This window comes from Stigmatopora argus, chromosome 5, assembly GCF_051989625.1.
Source record: "Stigmatopora argus isolate UIUO_Sarg chromosome 5, RoL_Sarg_1.0, whole genome shotgun sequence".
NCBI classification, from domain to species: domain Eukaryota; kingdom Metazoa; phylum Chordata; class Actinopteri; order Syngnathiformes; family Syngnathidae; genus Stigmatopora; species Stigmatopora argus.
This window is the reverse complement of record NC_135391.1, coordinates 17,388,438-17,411,153: the sequence shown is the minus strand read 5'-3', so window position 1 is coordinate 17,411,153 and position 22,716 is coordinate 17,388,438. Positions and strand designations below refer to the sequence as shown.

Genomic DNA, 22,716 nt, shown 5'->3' with positions numbered 1-22,716 from the left:
ACACAAAATGATGCGGCGGGCCAGATTTGGCCCCCGGGCCGCCACTTTGACACGTGAACTAATCCATAGCAGGGGGCATTGGGGGACATGGGTTCAAACCCAGGTCGGTCTACCTGTGTGGAGTTTGCATGCTATCCCCAGGCCTGGGTGGGTTTTCTCTGGGTACTCTGGTTTCCTCCCACATTCCAAAAACATGCATGGTAGCCTGATTGGACACTCTAAATTGCCCCTTGGTATGAGTGTGAGCGTGAATGGTTGTTAGTCTCCTTGTGCCCTGCGATTGGCTGGCCACCGATTCAGGGTGTCCCCCACCTCTGGCCCGGAGACAGCTGGGATTGGCTCCAGCACCCCCCGCGACCCTAATGAGGATAAAGCGGTACAGAAAATGAAAGAATGAATACCATGATAAATAATCTACCGATCGGATAATTTCCCATATCGCAAGGCTAACAAAAAAATAACATGGTTCTTTGCCCTCTTTATTGAAAGTGATCTAAACCCAATTATATATATATTTTTAAAAATACCACTGCTGACCTGCTTCTTGCCACCTGTGCTTACTTGCTACGGTCTCGTGCGAGCGGCCCGTCTCGTCTCATCAAGCAATTAGCGTCGCTAATCCACTTGGGCCCCTGCGACGTGGTGAGAGATTCAAGAGACAAGCGGCTTTGAGCGTGGATGGACGCACAACGCACTTTCTTATAACTTAACCGGGTTTCCTGCTCCTCTAAAATGGCAACCTACAAGTTGTTCACATGACTTGGACTGTGGTGAATGACGCACAAAAAAAAGAATCACAATTAATGCAGGCAGGACATGGTGACTGGATAGACCACGTAAGTTTTATCCATATTTCTAAAAAATCTGTCAATGCCAGGGTGCCTTTTTATTGTACTGTATGATAGCATTTACATAAATTGATTGATACTTGTTTTGGTTTTAGAGTTGGAAACTCATTTTTAATTCATTTTTCTCTTGTAGTTTTTTTTTAAGGAGGGATTAGGAACAAATCATGCTTGGAATATTTAAACGTAGGATAAACTGTTTAGTTTTGGCATTTGAGCAAAAATATGAAATTGATGCGGGCCACAGAAATGAGCCATACTTGTGATCTATGCTATCAAAAATACATGTTGTATTAAAAACATGTTTTTTTGGCTTTAGTTTTATTACTTTTATCATTATACTTTTATCATTTAATTACTTTTATTTTTCATATTATTTTGGAGGTAATTTTATTAATATTAAATAAGTTAGTTAGTACCTGGAGTTGTTATTAGTATTTTGATATATTCTACTGTGTTTGATTTATTGTGATGATAAATCTTGAACAGGTAAATTGACGAATCATTATGAGATTTTTTTAATTCATTTTTTTTGCTTTTATGAACATTGAAAAATCAAGTCATTTTTATATATATTTATATTAGTCAGATTGAATTTTTATTTTATTTTATTTTTTTATTGAATTTGAAGTTTCTAAACCAGCACCATATTGCCATCAATATCAGCCGTGGGGTTAAGTGGATAGGGTTACCTTTTCTAAAAGAAATGCCATTTTGAAATGATCTAATTGTTAAGATTATACAATTTAAAATGAATTAATTGAGTTCTGTAAGAAAAATGTCGTGCATGGCGACTGATCGGCAGCCGGGAAGCGATTAAGCCTTCGTGGAATTTGCGTCTAAAACAATCTCGCTCCCTCTGATGCTGAATGCGTAATGTTGAAAGCCTGTGATCAGAAACGAGCCACATGTGGATGCCACATGCCTTAAGAAAATATGTTGGGAATGGGGGAGTGTCTAAATTTAGTCAATAAATTCCATCAATAAATACATAATTGAATGTGTAATTAAATAGTATTATAGATTGATGTTGTTGATGTTATTAAGGCAAGATGTTTTTAATACATTCATTTTGTCTTTAGTTAATTTCAATGTGTGATTTGTTTATTTCTTTTTAGGTGATGAATTTGAATCTGTATATCTGTTGTCTGCATGTTAACTTTCAAGATTACTGAAGACTGAATAATGGGATCATAATGTAATTTGCAGGATATGTTTGTAGTCATGTTAGTTAGTCATAAGGTTAAAGGTCACAGGAGTTAAAAAAGAGGATTTCACGATAACGTAAGATTAAATTAAAGGTTTATTATGAAACTTGAAGGATATGTTTGTGATATGAAAAGTAAGAGATCATTACATTTTGGGGTCATGAAGTCAAAAGCAAAGGTCACAGAGGTCAGCGATATAGTGATGCTGCCGCTTTTTGAAAGTCCTCTTCTAGTTATTGATTTATTTCAATTATTATTCTGTATTTCAGGATTATTTCCAATTTGACCTCATTTTTATTAATGTTTTTTTGTTCAATTTTACTTATTTATTCCCCCCCACCCCTCTTGGTTCAATTTTGACACTCCCACTTCATTTTAGGCATGGGATCATTCCATGTTTTGACAATATAGTAGTTTATAAATACAAAGAGACTGAAAATTGAAAGTCCCTTGCCTTTTCTTTTCTTGTTGCCAGGAATATAGTAGCAAAAGGCAACTCTTAGCTTGATATTGCCACCTTTAAGTGTAATGTTGATGCTTTGCTGTGTGGTTGTTGTTTCAGGAAGAGTCATGGGATGTGGGGTCACCAAGACCAACCACTTCCAAAAACACCCAGTAAAAGGTATGCTTTTGAGTTTATGGAAGTGCATCCAAAATATAGGATTGAACCAACTTGAATCATGAATCAACGTGTACTACTATATCATTTATATATATATGTTTTTTTTACTTTTTCCTGTCTACTCTGCTCTTTGGAGGTGTCACATGTAAGCCTCATCTATCCCTTTTCCAGTCAGAGCACTTGTTGTTGTTGTTTTTTGTAGCAGTCATTTAATAACTATTTTGCACAATTATGTCAATTTTTGAATGGAGTTACGATACAACAAGGGACCTACCGACAAATTTAGAAAAATGACTTGTAGTATAAGCTTGTCTTAACCCAAAATATCTTAATATGTCATGCGATATGCATTTATATGTTGAAATTAAATTAAATTTTTCATTTTGTGAATTAAAGTTAAGAGTTAAGAGCAAGACAGACAAAGATATACAATTTTTCTTAAGTAGATCCTTATTTGATCAATTAATTCACTTCCTGCCAGTGCAATATGACAGTTCGTATATCGCCAAAATGATGTAATAGTTGCGATTTTCATGATCGCCATAAACAGATTTGCTCCTGCAATGCACATTTGCCCAGTAGATAGCACCGTATTTGATTCCATGTGGCACAGCAGTACCATTAATCCACCACTCAGTAGTTAGCCAATGGTCACCCGCTGCCAACCACACGTGAGTAATGCATGCAAGACAACTGAAAATAGCAACACTTCTAAACTCACATTGTGAAAACACAATGTATTCCAATATAATATTAATTAATTATTTATGATATTGTTCTTGGCGGCCCGGCAGATGAGTGGTTAGCTCGTCGGCCTCACAGTGGGGGACCTGGGTTCAAATCCAGGTCAGTCCACCTGTGTGGAGTTTGCATGTTCTCCCCGGGCCTGCGTGGGTTTTCTACGGGTACTCCGGTTTCTTCCCACATTCCAAAGATATGCATGGTAGGCTGACGCTCTAAATTGCCCGTAGCAATGAGTGTGGGCGTAAATGGTTGTTTGTCTCCTTGTGCCATGCGATTGGCTGGCTACCAATTCAGGGTGTCCCCCACCTCTGGCCCGAAGTCAGCTGGGATAGGCTCCAGCACCCCCATGACCCTAGTGAGGATAAAACGGTTCAGAAAATTAGATATTATTCTAACTGAATAAGCACTTTTAAAAGTCAAAAGCATGAGTCACAATTATGTCGACAATTAGATATCTTTACTTTTAAGCAATATATGTTTATGACTGTGCTGTTTCTGTATATACTGGATAGTTTTAGGTTACAGCACTACTTGTGTGTGTTATACTGTGGCATATTGATGACTGCTCATGTTTCAATGTCATTGACGGCGCTATATGACCATTCAATTCATCCATCCCTCACACTCAAAATGGAATGCATGTCTAGCGCTTTCAATGGCAGCCAATGAGTTAAATGTGTAATTGCAAAAGAAACATCTGTAGTGAAATAAAAAATAAGGTAACTGATGGTGTTATTTGGTGTCGGCAGCGATCAGGGCGGCCCTGCTGATCCAGCAGTGGTACCGTCAGTATGTTGCCCGCATGGAGATGAGGCGGAGGTACACCTGGCACATCTTTCAATCCATCGAGTACTCTGGAGAGCAAGCTCAGATTAAGGTAAGAGCCGCCAACACAATGTCTTTTATGGGTATAGCATGTACAAAATAGTCAACATTTAGTGTTTAAAAAAAGTGCTGTAAGAAAGGATCTCTAACTGTTATGTCTTTCGGCAATACGTCATGGCGAGGTAACGAGGAATTAGGACCCAATCACAGGGAAGCAGGCGAGGACGAGCGAAATGGTGCTCAAACAAAAACTTTAATAACTTAGACAGGATCTTAGAAAATAACAAAGACTTAGAAATCAAATCACATGACCAAACCTGACAAGGGGAGTCACGGGAAAGCGAGGAACGAGGCACATGAAACATGGGTCGAGGTAACGTGGAAACATGGCATGGATAAACAAAAGCAGACGATCCGACGAATGACATATCAATCAGTGGGGTTTAAATAGACTGACATGTGTTGACAAGACAATTAGGAACACCTGGGAAACACACGGGGAGCAGGCAGGGAATACACCAGGGGCGGAGGAATGGGAACGACAGCTGAACACAATGGGCAATTACTCAGACAGGACACCAGGGGGAAAAAGCATAACAAAACCAAGTAACCCTCACACTAACCAAGTTAACAAAGGCGTGAAATAGTGTCGAACAATGTTTATCTTATTTGCTACTTGTGATGAACTAAATTAAATTCAAAGCTTCATCAATCATACCACTAATTAACAGTCACTAATGATGAATGGAGCAATTTTGGGACCAATCTATTAATTAATGGGTTTGTGTTAGCTGAATTCAGGCGAATTTCTTTTGATTTTGGGTCAGTTTCTGTGAGGAGGAATCCAGATGACTCCCTGCTGATCTTGGCTTACTTCCTGTTTATTGTGGGCAGTTCTGGGTCACTTCCTGTTTGATTCTGGGGAAATTTACTTCCAGTTGATGAATGTACGTATATGATTTGGGGGACTTTATGGGTCACTTTGTGTTGATATTCTGTAACTATCGATCATAGATGACTTGCTGTTTATTGTGGGGAACCTCCCGATCACTTTTGTGTTGATCTTGGGTCACTTTTTATTTATTGTTGGATACTTTGGGACACTATTGATGATAGGTCATTTCCTGCTGATTTGGATGATTTGACGGATCACTTTTTATTGATATTGTGTCACTTCCTATTGCTTGGGGAACCAGGAAAATATCATAAAGGAATCTTAAAAAATATTTCCAAGGCATGTGGGTGGGAGGATCATAAAATGGAAAATTAAAACTAAATAGAATGCATTGTCATTGATCCTACTGGTAATTTTGTCCAAAAAATAACAAAACAAACAAACAAAAAACATCTTGTTGTCCTTGCAGTTGTATAACTTCTTGGGCTACCTGATGGACAACTTTACACCCTCAAGCAATGAACGTGAGCTTAATACTTCTCGCTTTGGGCCCCCGGGTAGATAAGTAGAGCATACCCTTCTAAAAGAGGTTATATGCAGGAAACCTGATCTCGCACATCTTCCGAGAGAACGAGGTGTGTCGCGATGCCGAGTGGGAGCGCTACTTCTGCTACAAGAACATCCAGGTGCCAGAGATCTACTCTGGACCTCACCTTTGCTTCCCTCTGAGCATGGAGCAGGCCGTCAAGCTGGTGGAGGCCTTCAGGAACAAGAAAGTACGTGATTCAGTTCTGGAGGTTTTGCTGATAAGTAGAAACAAAACAAAAGCTGAGATTCTCAACATACGTTTAACCAGTCCTGAAGAAGAAATACACCTTATTTCACATCTCACTCCTGTATGTATCTCATTTCCAGTAGGCAAAATTTTAATTTAAATATTCGGAGCATGTTTCAATTTAGGGGAGAATTAAAAATGCAAAAGTAAAACAAAAGAATGGATACATACGTAATTTGAGTGATAATACAAATAAAAATTTATGAGCAATGCGAGTCAAGGCATAATTGTGATTAAACGCTAGCGAAAGTATAGTTGTGACTACCGTATTTTCTGGACTATAAGTCGCACCTGAGAATAAGTCGCACCAGCCAAAAAATGCATAATTAAGAAGGAAAAAACATATATAAGTCGCACTGGAGTATAAGTCGCATTTTTTGGGGGAAATTTATTTGATAAAATCCAACACCAAAAACATGTCATTTTGAAACACAATTTAAAATTAAAATAAAATAGAAAACAACAGCCTGAATAGGTGTATGTTATACTAACGATACATGACTGACATGCCTGGTAATGTCAGTAATGACGTAACATATTAAAAGTTTTTCAGATAACTCTAGCATAAAGAGCATGCTAACAAGTTTACCAAACTATCAGTTTCACTCCAAATCACTAAAATAAACCTGAAATAACCATCCTCCACTTTTAAACAACTTCCCCAACTCGGGAGGTAGACGCGATTAGCTTTTTTTGTTTTCTTCATTTCAGTAAGAGTAACCTCCGCTTTTCGCCAGTCCCTAACAAGTTTCTTGCTAACTCCAAACTTTCTTTCTGCTGCTCGATTACCGTTTTCAACTGCATATTTCACTATTTCACTATGATTTTCTTTTCAGTGCTATTTTTGTTCAGCCATTCTCAGTTGTTTTTATAAATTACTGGTTGAAATTATCATCACAGGCCTAGAGCGCCCTCTTGCGGTTTAGATTATATTAGATTAGATAACTTTATTCATCCCGTATTCGGGAAATTTCATTGTCACAGTAGCAAGAGGGTGAGAATACAGGCACAGGAAAAGACATTTTAGACATAAATAAATACATAATAAATAAGTTAATAAATACATAAATACATTAATACACTAATTAATTAATTAATACATGAATAATTTATTAAATAAATAAATAAATGAATAAATTATTAAATAAATAAATAAATGAATAAATTATTAAATAAATAAATAAATGAATAAATTATTAAATAAATAAATAAATGAATAAATTATTAAATAAATAAATAAATAAATGAATAAATTCTTAAATACATAAATAAATTATTAATAAATATATAAATAAATAAGTGGGAAAATAGCATGTGAAATGATATAATAATGAGTTAATAATTTCACACATAAGTCGCACCAGCGTATAAGACGCACCCACGGCCAAACTATGAAAAAAACTGCGATTTATAATCAGAAATATACGGTAGTAGTACTCAGTACATAACACACTTCAGTTCATAATGTTTAACTTATTGCCTGACGTTCCTACGGCGAATGCTCATGTTTCAATGCCATTGATAGCACTAGACCACGTCTCAAATTGGATTGGCAGCCAATGAGTTCAATGGGTGCCCTATTCCGGCTTAAGTAGCAATGACGGCGTCAACTTGTGGCCATTTTTAACTGTCAAAGACGCTTGCAGGACATTGTCTAACATTATGTCTCCGCTAGCAGCAGCTGCACTCACGCTACGTGCTGCAGCTCCTCCTGGAAACATGGAAGCTGCTGCGCATGTTGCCCAACATTAGCCGCATCTCCACCTGCCACAGCAAAGAAATCACAATTTGCGGTAAGCTTTTTACTGAACGCACCCTACGAGTATATCCTCACCAATGTCCATGTGTTGTTTCCGGATGTTTTTATAGGCGATTTGCACGGACAGCTGGAAGATCTTCTGTTGATTTTTTATAAGGTAAAGTAACAGTTTGAGGGAATCCGAAGCCTGCAACAAAGTTGCAAAATTGCGACAAACAACATCCTACGAAAATCGTGCATCGTGCAGTTACTACTTTGCATCAAATGATGGGCGGCCCGGCGGCTGAGTGGTTTCAGATTTCAGCGCATTCTCATCTCATTTTATGAACCGCTTTTTCCTCATTAGGGTCGCTGGAGCCTATCCCAGCTGTCTCCGGGCCATAGGCGGGGGACACCATGAATCGGTGGCCAGCTGATCGATAGCAGGGCATGAGGAGACGGACAACCATACACACTCACACCCACACCGAGGGGCAATTTAGAGTGTCCAATCAGCCTACCATGCATGTTTTTGGAATTTCGGAGGTAACCGAAGTACCCGGAGTAAACCCACGCAGGCCCGAGAAGAACATGCAAACTCCACACAGGTGGACGTGACATGAACATTTCACATTTTTGCAGTTTTTAATTTTTTTCAAGATTGTTCGTGGTTTTAGGATTTGTTGGTCAGGGGGTTCAATTTATTTTAAGGCATTTCCGGCTCGCAGGCTTAGTAACTCACTGTCTTCCATTGATTGACAGTGCTAGACGTACAATCTGTTTTGACTGGGAAAGACGAATGGGCGTTTGTTTGATTTTGGCGGCCCGGTGGAGCGAGTGGTTAGAATGTCGGCCTCACAGCTCTGGGGTCCTGGGTTCAAATCCAGGTCATATCCATCTGTGTGGAGTTTGCATGTTCTCCCCGGGCCTGCGTGGGTTTCCTCCCACATTCGAAAACATGCATGGTCGGCTGATTGGACACTGTAAATTGCCCCTAGGTATGAATGTGAGCGTGAATGGTTGTTTGTCTCATTGTGCCCTGCGATTGGCTGGCCACCAATTCAGGGTGTGACCCGGAGACAGCTGGGATTGGCTCCAGCACCCCCCGCGACCCTAATGAGGATAAAGAGGTTCAGAAAATGAGATGAGAGAGAGAGATCTTTAATTTTTTGAAAGTCGTTTTCCGACAGAACGGACCACCATCGCTAGAGAAGCCCTACGTATTCAACGGAGACTTTGTGGATCGAGGCAAGGACTCCATCGAGATACTCCTCATCCTCTTCTCCTTCCTGCTGGTCTATCCCACCGAGGTGCACCTGAACCGAGGCAACCACGAAGACCACATCATTAACCTGAGGTAAGACGAACGTCTCCGCTCCCCTGTGAGGACGACGGGAAACATTTTGTGTATTTCCCGATTATGGCAGGTATGGCTTCACCAAAGAAGTGCTGACCAAATACAAGGTGGGTCCTCTCATTTGTCATCCTTTCTATTTGTGACTGACACATGGCTGCCGCTCACCGCCTAAGAGGATTAAAGGCCCTTCACTTTGAAAACCCACAGGGCGTTTGAGTTGATGTGGTGACTCAGCCCGTATGGAAATTGTAATATATTGATAATGATAGTTGCCTCGGGTTATGGAAGAGTGTTTAACCACGCCCCTGGAGCCGTGGGGTAGCACAGCGTAACCCGGAAGTAGTAGTGTTGTGTGTCCGGTTTGTGTGTGTGTGTGAGTTGGAGAGTAGGCAATAAAGAGCTACACGTGTTTTACCCTGGGCTCCGCCGTCTATTACTGTTATGGATATATTAACAGTTATATAACCTGCAAAGTTATTACAGAAATCATATCACATTTTGTGGATCTTATTTCACCAGAACTTAAAATTGATCAAATTGATTCTATATAAGATTGGGCGTTAAGTTTATTGAGTGTTACGGTTGTTGTTGTTTGCCCAAAATGAAATTAAGCAAAACGTTATTCAATAGATTTATGACAGAGTATTCGGGCTACAAAAACTAAAGGGGAAAAAATGGCTATGAGAGAAAAGTCATAATTTTACGGGCTTAATATGGTGTAACATTATAACAACGTAGTGTTACAAGAATAAACATATCATATTTCTTACCTTAATCTCTGGATGAAGCACGGTAAAATGTAATGTTATGACTTTAGTATCGTAATGTTACATGATTAAAGTGGTAATATTGCATAGCGTTATGTATGGATGTGCCACGGCTAAAGGTAATATTACCACTAACCTTGTAATACTAAAATTTCATAAGATTATGATTTTAATCTAATTTTACATGAATGTATGTAATATTACAAGTCCATTCTTGAAATATTAGATAATATATGTGATAATATGTTAAAGCAATTTAACATAATACTATGAAAATAATACCTTCATGTATGGAATGTATGCTGCATGGCTATAATATTACGACTTTAATCTTATAATATTCTGTAAAGTTATGTAATATTACACTTTTATCCTCAAAGTATTATGTGAAATTGTTACAAGGGTAAAGTAGTAGTATTTTGTATATTTATGTGATGCAGTGATTTGGACTTTAATCTGTGAATATTACGTAAGGGTGCATGATTTTAACACTTTAATCTTAAGTATTTGGTGGAAAAAATGAGAGGTTTTAATTTTAGGCCATTTAGCCCAAAAGGTTGGTATTGAAAGACAGGTCAAAAAGCTAAAAATATAGATTATTTCTTTCCTGCAGATGCACGGTAAACGGATCCTGAAGCTTCTTCAGAAGATCTTCAGCTGGTTGCCACTGGCGGCGGTGATTGACCAGAAAGTCCTGGTCCTGCACGGAGGCATTTCGAACACGACTGACCTCGCTTTGCTGGCTCGAGTGGACCGTCACACAGTGAGTGATCCGTTGTCCCTGCCTTTTTTTCCCCGGAGACCCCAAATCTTCTGCCCGCTTTCCATCCAGTACGTTTCAGCTCTGAGGCCTCCCAAGAAGAAGTACCAAAGCTCCGCCAGGACGTCCATTGACTCTGACATGGGCGAAGACTGGTCCAATCAGAGGCTCTTCCAACGCCGGGCTTCGTTTACGTGTCCCAAACCGTTGGGCAGCCGCAACAGCTTTCACAATCGCTCGCTGCAGGACTTTTCCAATCGGGTGAAGATTAACGTGGAAGATGAGCTCAAACTCTGTCAGCAGAGAGCCATGCTGCTTCGCTTGGACAATTTAAAAGCTGAAAAAGAAGCCCGGGAGTCCTTTGAATCAGTCGTCAGTGACAATTCCAAAGAAGAGTGGAAGCAGGTAAGTGACCAATAACATTTTTAAACTTATCATTGCAGTGCTTCTCAAAATAAAAGGTTTAATTCTCGATCTAAAAACTGTGAGGTGGACTTGAACGCTGTGCCCCCATATATACTCTCCCTATCCCAGCAAACTAAGGGCACCAGGTAGGGGACACCCTGAATTGGTGACAGCCATTCATCCTCACACTCATACCAAGAGGCAGATTTGAATGTTCAACCAGCCTAGCCTGTCCAAACCTGGGTTTTAACCCTTCAACACAGAACTGTGAGACCAACGCACTCACCACTTGTCCACCAGGTCGCCCATATATATGGCTGAGTGGTTGGCGCGTTGACCTCACAGTGGAAGACCTGGGTTCAAATCCAGGTCGGTCCACCTGTGTGGAGTGGAGTTTGCATGTTCTTCCCGGGCCTGCGTGGGTTTTCTCTGGGTATTCCGGTTTCCTCCCACATTCCAAAGACATGCATGGTAGGCTGATTGGACACTCTAAATTGCCCCTCGGTATCAGTGTGAGCGTGAATGGTTGTTTGTCTCCTTGTGCCCTGCGATTGGCTGACCACCAATTCAGGGTGTCCCCCGCCTCTGGCCCAAAGTCAGCTGGGATAGGCTCCAGCACCCTCTGTGACCCTAGTGAGGTTAAAGCGGTTCAAAAAATGAGATGTGATGAAATACGGAGCATGTTGAAAAATGAAAATGTCTGCATCAATGTAATATAGATACATTTGGATTTTACCCAGTTTTCACCATTTCATAGTTATTAAATGCAAAAAAAGCATCAGGGAACATCCACTTTTTTCAGGAATTCTAATTTTGACGTCTCATTATAATTGATGATCATGCCTTTCCCTCTGCGCCAGCTGGTCCATGTTGAAGAGAATAGCGTGTCTATGGAAATTGTGCAAGCAAACTGCAAAACTTTGCAGCTCAGTCTACTAGTGGCATTGCTTTCTGTTTGGAGTTTGTTTGAATAGGCAACTAAAGAAGGACGACTCTAAATAGACAATAGTTTTCTGAAGCCTTCTCTGTTACATTTTGGATGGATTTGTGGCAGAAATATGTTTTCATTTTAAAGTACCAGTGTTTCAAAGCACCTATACTATATCATTGCTTGCCATTGACAGTGCTAGACTCCCAATCCATTCAGGCTGGGAGAGCGCAAATGAACTTTCATTTATTGTCCCGTCGTCAATGCCAGCTAATGAGTCGATCTTGGCGCCGATGGTGGTAGTTTAACAGCCTGGCAGTCAGTAATCAACACTCAGGATCAACGACGCCAGGCTGGCTGCACATCTTGGCTTTCAGATGCGCTAATCCACGCGTCATTAATCCCCCCGGCCCGCCTCAATCTTCTTTTCCAACTCCCCGTCATCACCTTAAGTCGCAGCTCTACGTACCGTCTGATCTGGTTCGGGTTCAGGCAAGCACACCTGAGCTGGGCGGACACGACGATGCTGTCAGAGAGAGCCTTCGGCAAGGACAGAAAGGACATAAACAAATACTATTGGAATTTTTTACTCTCCAGTCTGACAGTCTGAGGCTTTTCCGATGTTTTTCAACTGTGGAAATGCTGTAGTTGATTTTTTTTTTACAGCAAGTAACACTTGTACGTATACTATCACCATTAGAGCCAATATTAACTCATTGGCTATTAAACAACAAAAAGTGACATATAAGTGACCAAAATTAAAAGTGACCTGGAAATGCCTTCCAAATCAACAGGGAGTAAGTAACCAATCAACAGGAGGTGATTTAGAAATGCCTCAAAATCAACAGTAAACGATCCAAAATGTACAGAATGGGACCCAACTCAGTATTTTATGGCATATCATATTATCAGTTGAGTTATGCTTTTTATTTGTGGAAAAAAGGTAATAATAGTAGCAAAACAATACTATACTAATAATCATGATATAATGACAAAACAACAATAGTAATAATAAATAAGAATGTAGAGATGCAGGTTCTCATATAAAAAAATCATAACAACAAACATTTATTTAATAAGGGGACAGCACATATTAATGAACATATTTATATTCATGTTAATGAACATACATAAAAATAGGTAAGATTGTAGCCAGGGCTAATTTCCATCTTTTAGTCCCTTGTGTAGGTTGAAGATAAACGATGATACATACTAGACACACATACACATATAGCACAGTTTTAGACAGCGTTGTGATCGCAATTTTGACTCTAAAAGCTAGGTTTTAAGATGATTGGTGAAGAGGTTCCGAGACGGGAGTTCATGCATGTTAATTGGTATTGAGTTCCTGGTATGTGCGGCACAGATAGAGAAGGTGCTTTGGCTGAATGCTGGAATTTTTTGTGTAAAAATGTATACATATATATATATATATATATATATATATATATATATATATATATGTATGTATGTACATATATATATATATATATATATATATATATATATGTGTATATATATGTATATATATATATATATGTATATATACACATATATATATACATATATATACACATACATATATATATATATATATTTATGCATACATATATACATACACATATATATACATATATATATACATACATACATGTATACATACACATATACATACATATATATACATATATGTATATATACATACATATATACATACATATATATACATACATGTATATATACATATATATGTGTATATATATACGTATATACATACCTATATATACATATATATATATGTGTATATATATACATATATACATACCTATATATACATGCATGTATATATACATATATATATATATGTGTGTATATATATACGTATAAACATACCTATATATACATACACATATATATATATGTATATATATACATACATATGTATGTATATATGTGTATGTCTATATATGTATATGTGTATATATATATACACATACATATATATACATACATACATATACATATATATATACACATATATACATATATATACATACATATATATACATACATGTATATATACATATATATGTGTATATATATATATATATATAAATATATACGTATATACATACCTATATATACATATATAAATATGCATACACAGATGTACATTTATACAGTTGTGGTCAAAGGTTTACATACACTTGTGAAGAACATAATGTCATGCTCTCTTGAGTTTCCAGTTATTTCTACAACTCTGATTTTTCTCTGATAGAGTGATTGGAACAGATACTTCTTTGTCATGAAGTTTGTTTCTTTTATGACTTTATTATGGGTTAACCCAAAAAGTGATCAAATCTGCTGGGTCAAAAATATACATACAGCAACATGAATTAGCAATTTGGGTGACTTAGAAAGTTGTGTCAGTGAAATAAGCTTCATAGCATGGCCTCTTAACTGCTTGTGAGTGATTATGAGTGACTACAGCTGGTGACTTCTCTGAGGCCATTTAAATAGGGCTTATTGGATGCAGACGCCCAAAAACGCTACAATGGGAAAGTCAAAGGAGCTCAGCATGGATCTGAAAAAGCGAATCCTTGACTTGAACAAGTCAGGTAGGTCACTAGGAGCCATTTCGAAGCAGCTGTAGGTCCCAAGAGCAACAGTGCAAACAATTGTTTGTAAGTATAAAGTACGTGGCACTGTTTTGTCACTGCCTCGATCAGGAAGAAAACGCAAGCTATCACCTACTGCTGAGAGGAAATTGGTCAGGAGGGTGAAGATTCAACCGAGAATCACCAAAAAGCAGATCTGCCAATAATTAGAAGCTGCTGGAGAACACAGGTGTCAGTGTCGACAGTCAAGTGTGTTTTGCATCTCCATGGACTGAGAGGCTGCCGTGCAAGAAGGAAGTCCTTGCTCCAAAAGCGGCACCTTAAGGCTCGACTGAAGCTGCTGATCACATGGACAAAGATAAGACCTTCTGGAGGAAAGTTCTGTGGTCAGACGAAACAAAAATCAAGCTGTTTGGCCATAATGCCCAGCAATATGTTTGGAGGAGAAAAGGTGAGGCCTTTAACCCCAAGTACACCATGGCTACCGTCAAACACGGTGGTGGTAGTATTATGCTGTGGGGCTGTTTGCTGCCAATGGAATTGGTGCTTTACAGCGAGTAAATGGGATAATGAAGAAGGAGGATTACCTTCAAATTCTTCAAGATAACCTAAAGTCATCAGCCCGAAGATTGGGTCTTGGGCGCAGTTGGGTGTTCCAACAGGACAATGACCCCAAACACACATCAAAAGTGGTAATGGGATCGCTAAATCAGGCTAGAATTAAGGTCAATGCTGAAGAAACAAGTCCATGTCAGAAAGCCATCAAATTTAACTGTACTTCACCAATGTTCCCTCTAATTTTTCGTTGGTCTGAGCAGAAAGTCAAACTCCCTGAGCGCACCGAGTACCAGTGTGAGCGACATCATCGGTACTCGGATGATTCGCCTAAAGACGTTTCGCCGACGGACGTTTGACAGACGGGCAGGTCGCCGAATGAACGTTCGGCGGAACGTCCATTCGGCGACCTGTCCGTCTGTCAAACGTCCGTCGGCGAAACGTCTTTAGGCGAATCATCCGGTCACGACATCATCATTGTTTGCTATGGGCACACCAGTATCACACCTGCCACAAGCAGGTGCATGTCAATGTTCCCTCTAATTTTTCATGTAAAACATGCTGTAAAACACGAAAAACATAAGTGGACAGAGCTACTGCCACTGGCTGCCGCTTAAACGGCGCCATCATGGGGAAAGGGGTAAAAAAAAAAAAAAAAAAAAAAAAAAATCAGATTTTTTTTTTTTACTGCGCGCCATATGATTGCTGCTGCGCAGAGAAGACGAGAGTAGTGCGCAATTGCGCACGCGCGCAACTTAGAGGGAACACTGGACTTCACCAATTCTGTCAAGAGGAGTGGTCAAAGAGTCAACCAGAAGCTTGCTAGAAGCTTGTGGATGGCTACCAAAAGCGCCTAATTGAAGTGAAAATGGCCAAGGGACATGTTACCAAATATTAGCACTGCTGTATGTATATTTTTGACCCAGCAGATTTGATCACTCTTTTCTGTTCACCCATAATAAAGTCATAAAAGAACCAAACTTCATGAATGTTTTTTGTGACAAAGAAGTATCTGTTCCAATCACTCTATCAGAGAAAAATCAGAGTTGTAGAAATAACTGGAAACTCAAGAGAGCCATGACATTATGTTCTTCACAAGTGTATGTAAACTTTTGACCTCAACTGTACATACGGTTGGTCTTAACATTCAGCCATTTCTTTTGTTAAAGAGCCTGACAGCCCAATTCAATGATAATTTCATTGAACTGTGGGTCAAAGTTTGACACACTTACTATAGAGAGTCAATGCATTATGTTGGAGTTCGGTTTTATAAACCAAACTTTTAATTTGCATACCACTAGACTCTAGTGACTAGAGGATATTTTGTGAAGCATCGACCAATGTGCCCTCATCATACTGAGTTGTTTCAACAGATCCTCGACCTGCTTTGGAGCGACCCCATGTCTCAGGACGGCTGCATCCCCAACGAGCTGAGGGGCGGCGGATGCTACTGGGGTCCCGACATCACCGAGGACTTCCTGACCAAACACAACCTGCAGCTCATTGTACGCTCTCACGAGTGCAAACAGGATGGCTATGAATTTTGCCACAACCGCAAGGTAAGCACCTCGATGCATTTCATTCGCGCCCTCGAATGGACGGACAGAAAACGTCACACGCTTCTACGGTTTGACCCGAGGTGTTGACCCTCTTCTCGGCCTCCAATTACTATGACTTGGGGAGCAACCGAGGGGCCTACGTGAAACTGGGACCTGACCTCGTGCCTTATGTGGTTCAGTACCAGGCCACCAGCATGACCAGAGAACTCACCGCCCGCCAAACGTACTGATTATCTTATCTTGTTTGTATAGACTAGAAATGTTAAAAAATATAAGTATTTAGTTTTTTTAATTACTAAAACATTTTTTCGTCAACGTCAGTCAGTCTGTGAAATTGAGTATGCTCCCAAAATCTTAAGGATTTAACCCTTTTACTAAAAGTTTTAGGGACAGTGCTCACACTACAGTGAAAATTTTTTACCCATTAATTTCCCGTATCGCTTATCCTCACAAGGGTCACAGTGGGTCAGGAGTCTATGCCAGCCAACCATGGGCAGCAGGTGGGGGACACCCTGAATTACCAGCCAATCGGAGGGCATAATAAGACAGACAACCATTCACGCTCGCCGAGGGGCAATTTAACAACTAGCCTATAATGCATGTTTTGGGGATGTGAGAGGAATACAGTGACCTAAATTAAATTTTATTTTTTTCTACATTTTAAAAAAGTCACTTCTTTTCTAAGAGAAAAATGTATATCACTTCCAATGCCAAATTGAGGTTAGTTCACAATCAATTTGTTGATGGCGAGAGATGTCCAAAGCATTTGAACCCTTCCAGGGACAGCAGTCACTTCACTTTTAGCGACATTTTACATATTTATTGCCATAAATAGGCCTGATCTTGTGAGACACATTTTGGTCCGCAGATCAGGCCCAATTTACGCTGACTTACTACATTCATTGGATTCCATATGCGATCACCAAAAAGATTATTTTGGACAAAATTAATATTCAGATTTATCAAAATAAATGACCAATTACAGTCTTTAATTAATCATATTATGGGAATCATTCATTAAAATATGCGGTTTTACCAACCGCTTTATCCTCACTAGGTTCGCGGGGGGTGCTGGAGCCTCTCCCAGCTGACTTACGGCCAGAGGCAGGGGACACCCTAAATCGGTGGGCACGAGGACACAGACAACCATTCACTCTCACACCCATACCAAGGGGCAATTTAGAGTGTCCAATTAGCCTACCATGCATGTTTTGGGAATGTGGGAGGAAACTGCAGTACCCGGAGAAAACCCACGCGGGCCCGGGGAGAACATGCAAACTCCACACAGGTAGACCAACCTGGATTTGAACCCAGGACCCCAGAGCTGTGAGGCCGACGCACTAACCACTCAACCCACCGGGATGCCCTGTTTGCATCTATTTCCACCAAACTGAAAAACTACATCAATCTTTTCCAAAGTCCAGAATATCACAATAATGATCCCCTTTTTATTTCATTTTTATTTTTTCATAGTTTCTCCTGCATCTATCAACCTTAAGATGTCTCTATCTTTTATTGCAGCGCTGGGCAGACGGAGCGTTCGGCCCTCAAAGTTCTTCGGGAGCAGCTGTTTTCACATAAGTCAGACCTCCTTTGTGCCTTTAAGAGCTGTGACCCCGACACCACGGGTGAGAAAAATGGGGCTCGGCTTTCCTGGTGGTGCCAGTGGCATGACAAGGTCCGGTGTGTGTCGGTCAGGTAAAGTGTCGGTGAAGGACTGGGCGTCGTCGGTGGAGAGTGTGATGCGACTCAATCTGCCATGGAGGATGATGCGGTCGCAGCTGGTGGGCAGCAAGGGCAACGACACCCTCATCGACTACCAACTGTGGTTCAACGAGCTCGCCATCAAAGGTGCCGACGCTGACGTAAGCGCCATTTTTGTCTTTCTTAAGCCATTGGCTGGCACTGACGGCGATAAACATCCACTCCATATTATTGCTCGTCTATTACGGTCAATGGCACATATATCAGCATTTATTTATTTCAATATTTATTTAAAAAAATTGCATGTACATTGATTTACTTTTTTTTAAAATTTAACATTAATTTGCATTTATTTCACTAGGCATTTAGTTAATGGAATCAATCACTTTCATTTATTTCCAGATTTTTTTAAGGGATTGTTATCTCTGATTTCTTTTAACAATTTTCAACGTGTATTTGCATTTGTTATATTGTTATTCATTTTATCAAAGAGCTGCCGCCTGGTGATCGAGTGGTTAGTGTGTTGGCCAAACAGTTCTGAGTTTGAGAGTTTGATCCCAGGTCCGGGCCATCCTGTGTGGAGTTTGCATGTTCTCCCCGGGCTTGCGTGGGTTTTCTAGAGTTAGTCCAGTTTCCTCCCAAATCCCAAAAACATGCATGGTAGGATGATCGGACAGTCTAAATTGTCCCTTGGTATGAATGGTTGTCTGTCTTTTTGTGCCCTGTCATTGGCTGGCAACCAATAGTTGGCTTGGATGGGCTCCAGCATTTATTGCTATTTTCAAAAATATTAGAAGTAATATTCATTCAATCATTCATCATCCTCAAAAGGGTTGCGGGGGTTCCTGGAGCTTACTCTGGCTGACTTCAAGCGACAGGCAGACAATACTAGAGACTGGTTGCCAGTCAGCTGTAGGACACACAGAGACCGACAACCTTTCACACTCATAATCATACCACCACTGACTGAGTGGGAATTTATCCCACACTGGCCTGCACCAAAGTCAAGTGAGTGAACCCCTTCGTCACGGGTATCCGAACCAGTCCTGAAGGGCCGCCGTGTGTGCAGGTTTTAATTTCAACCGAAGAAGAGGATACATTTTTACCAATCTGGTGTCTTAAAAGTGTAATCAGTTGAATGCCGTCAAGTGCTCCTGGTTTCTGAAGAAACCTTATTGGTCAAACTGTCTGTGCTGGATTAGTTGGAACAAAAACCTGCACCCACTGCTTTCTCCTTTGAGGAAAAGTTTGGCGACCCCTGCCCAATACCATCAGGTGGCTATTAGCCTCATCTCATTTGCTGAACCGCTTTATCCTCACTAGGGTGGTGGGGATGCTGGAGCCAATCCCAGCTGACTTCGGAGTAGAGGCAGGGGACACTCTGAATTGGTGGCCAGCCAATCGCAGGGCACAAGGAGACGAACAACCATTTCACGCTCACACTCCTACGTAGGGGCAATTTAGAGTGTCCAATCAGCCTACCATGCATGTCTTTGGAATGTGGGAGGAAACCGGAGTACCCGGAGAAAATCCACTCAGGCCCGGGGAGAACATGCAAACTCCACACAGGAGGACTGACCTGAATTTGAACCCAGGTCTCCCACTGTGAGGCCAACGTGCTTACCACTCATCTGCCGGGCCACCCATGGCTATTGGTATTATTGATTAAATTAATTAAATTTTGATGTATTACTTTAAACATTTATTTGTTTAGTATTTTATACACATTTTTTCATTTTCATTTATATTTAGTGACTGATTACAATCTAGAAGCATGGTGTTCGAGTGGAAGTTCATGAACATTGGTTGATTCGCTGCCTGCCCTCTCATTTCAAATGGATTGGATGTCTATCGCCGTCAGTGGAAGTCAACAAATATAGTGAACCGAAAATTTGCTGGTAACCAGCTGGTTACTTTTTTTTTTTAAACTGTGGCACCTGATAGATCTGAAAACACAACTTCAGGAACAGGTTAAGAAAGAGTGAGATCAATTTAAAGGAAATAGGTTTATTACCGGACTGCAGGATGGAGGGAGAGAGCTCTAACAGCTGTGAACACGCTCACAGTCTGTTGTACTTGCAACTCTCTCTGAATGAACAGTGGGTCATTCTGTATATAGGAAAACAGGGCATAGTATGGTTTCTATGACAACGACCAAACTCTGGGCAAAGTCCGGTTAGTCAGTGTCAAGTCTCCATGACAACGACCAAACTCGGGGCAAGTTTCTTATGACATCGATGTTTCTATACTTACAAAAACTGATACAATATGAACAAGCAATTGCCAAGCGACTTTGTCATTTTATCTTACAATCTTATCTTACAGCACCTTTTTAAAACGAAGCATATCAATAATCCAATGACACACAAAGTATCACAACATACCACCAAATGGATATATTGTCTCTAAATAATGCTAAAGTGATATGCCATGACACATGGATTGAATGTAAATACAGTCTCTCTCTCTTCTTCTTCTTGAAGCATATTGACCAGTGTCTGCTGGAGACCTTGTACCGCCATCGGTCCACTTTGGAGACCATCTTCCGCATCGTGGACACGGATAACTCAGGTCTGTCTCCAATTTACATCCTCCTTCCTCATTTACTTCTGCGTGGTGACATCATTGCGTAGCGTGTCCCAGGATATTTGCGTGCGTGTGCCAACGTGCCTTGCACTAATCCGCTTGTGACGTCCTCTGGAATCCTCCCGTTTAAGAGGGCGATTAACCCACTGATCTACTGCGTTTTGCCTCCAGCACGTCCAAAGCAATGCGCGGCGTTTGTTTGTTTTTCTTTCAGGCTTCATCTCGCCGTCGGACTTCCGCCAGACGTGGAAGCTGCTGAGTGCATACTTGAAGATGGAGATCACGGACGAGGCCATCTCAGAGCTGGCAGAGACCATCGACAGCAATCGCGACGGCGCCATTGACATTGACGAGTTCATGGAAGCCTTCCGCCTGACGGACAAGAAGAGTCGGCTGGAGAGGGGGCGCAGCATGTTCATGGCCACTGCGCCTGACCTCGCCATCTATGAGGAAGACCAACACGTTTGAACACCTCACTTCATCCACCTTTGGGAGGGAAAGGGGGTTTTGGGGAGTGGGTCTTGCAGGAAATTATGACAACTTCATGGAATTTGGCAAACACAAGAACCTTGAGTTCAGCCTACATAAAAAAAACTAAATGGAGCTATTCCAGGGGTGGGCAAACCGGTCCGCTGTGGGTGCAGGTTTTTGTTCCAACCGATCCAGCACAGACACTTTGACCAATGAGATTTCTGCAGAAAACAAGAAGCACCTGACTGCAATCCACTGATTGCACTTGTTCTAAGAAACCAGATTGGTGGTGAAAAGGTGTCCTTTTAATGGGTTGGAATGAAATGGTGGGAATAGTTTGCCCACCCCTGAGCTAGTCACTTAAACAGTGCCTCTCCATAAGCTGAAGGGACAAAATATGACATTGTTGAATTTATTTTGGGGTCCTCAAACCTATTTTATTGGCCAATGGAAACATTTATTCACATTCTGTACCGCACATCCTTGTAAGGGTTGCTGGGGCTGCTGGAGCCTGTCCTAGCTGATTTCGGGTGGAAGGCAGACTACACCCTAGACTGGTCGCAGGTTAGTGGTAGGGCACACAAAGAGACAGACAACCACTCACGCTCACAATCTGCCACCTAGTGGGGATCGAACCCAGAGTGCCCACACTACAGTCAGGGGGAAGAACCACTGCACCATTGGAAACATTTCATTGATAATCATTCATTTTCCATACTGCTTATCCTCACAAGCGGGGTGCTGGAGGCTATTCCAGCCTACGACAGGCCGGAGGACACCCCGAATTGGTTGCCAGCCAATCGCAGAGTGGGAATTGAACCCATAGTACCTGCACTGAAGTTAGGCGGAACAACCACCCATCAGGTGGCTTATAAATTATGGTTGTCATAATTTAGGGTGTGGTCAAGGTCGGAAAAATGTGCATTATGCTTGTGAAGACCTGAGCAGGCAGAAAGCAAATGTGCAGCTCTTGACTTGTTTTGTAAACTGGGAGCTGACTTTCATTTCATCAGGCCTTCATTGCTATTTCTCTTTCTGTGTTCATCAAGCTTGAATGGCAGCCATCTTTTGAAGACGAAAAATATTAACAAAAGTTCTAACTGGGATTTAAATATAATTCCACCACTGGTAGAAGATGATCGCAGCCATCAGACATGAACAGATAATGATACCGAAATAATACAATTGGGCGCATGACTGTTAACGCGCGGATGTCATATCTAAATGATTTATTGAAAGTGAAAAAGCCTCCGTTGGAAATCATTTCAAAAGTAAAGATTGTCTTTCAGTTCTC

General features: G+C 40.7%; 1 protein-coding gene and 1 long non-coding RNA gene across 3 annotated transcripts; one reads left to right on the top strand and one right to left on the bottom strand.

Annotated features, from left to right (window-relative positions):
• Positions 1-655: 655 nt before the first annotated feature.
• On the top strand, positions 656-22,716 carry ppef2a (protein phosphatase with EF-hand domain 2a). The gene is made up of 18 exons (XM_077601023.1): positions 656-836; positions 2,616-2,675; positions 2,812-2,820; positions 4,169-4,296; positions 5,609-5,663; positions 5,740-5,915; positions 7,653-7,767; positions 7,844-7,890; positions 8,903-9,069; positions 9,140-9,176; positions 10,450-10,599; positions 10,669-11,001; positions 16,476-16,661; positions 16,742-16,884; positions 18,183-18,289; positions 18,360-18,526; positions 20,849-20,936; positions 21,166-22,716. Exons 2-18 carry the CDS (start codon positions 2,624-2,626, stop codon positions 21,417-21,419), a joined length of 2,214 nt encoding a protein of 737 aa, XP_077457149.1. The 5' UTR covers positions 656-836; positions 2,616-2,623; the 3' UTR covers positions 21,420-22,716.
• Positions 4,479-9,297, bottom strand: LOC144074539 (uncharacterized). 2 transcript variants are annotated; one of them, XR_013300320.1, is made up of 4 exons: positions 8,933-9,297; positions 7,809-7,920; positions 7,666-7,738; positions 4,479-5,942 (listed from the first exon to the last, which is right to left on the bottom strand). It is a non-coding gene; the product is annotated as an uncharacterized LOC144074539 (long non-coding RNA). The 2 variants fall into 2 exon arrangements; XR_013300319.1 differs by lacking the exon at positions 8,933-9,297 and having other exon boundaries at positions 7,809-8,061.

Excerpts from the sequence above, each read along its gene's own strand:
- ppef2a (XM_077601023.1), top strand. The coding sequence starts at position 2,624 with ATGGGATGTGGGGTCACCAAGACCAACCACTTCCAAAAACACCCAGTA. Across the intron at positions 4,297-5,608 it reads GAGAGCAAGCTCAGATTAAG|TTGTATAACTTCTTGGGCTA; the intron begins GTAAGAGCCGCC and ends TTGTCCTTGCAG. Across the intron at positions 16,885-18,182 it reads GAACTCACCGCCCGCCAAAC|CGCTGGGCAGACGGAGCGTT; the intron begins GTACTGATTATC and ends CTTTTATTGCAG.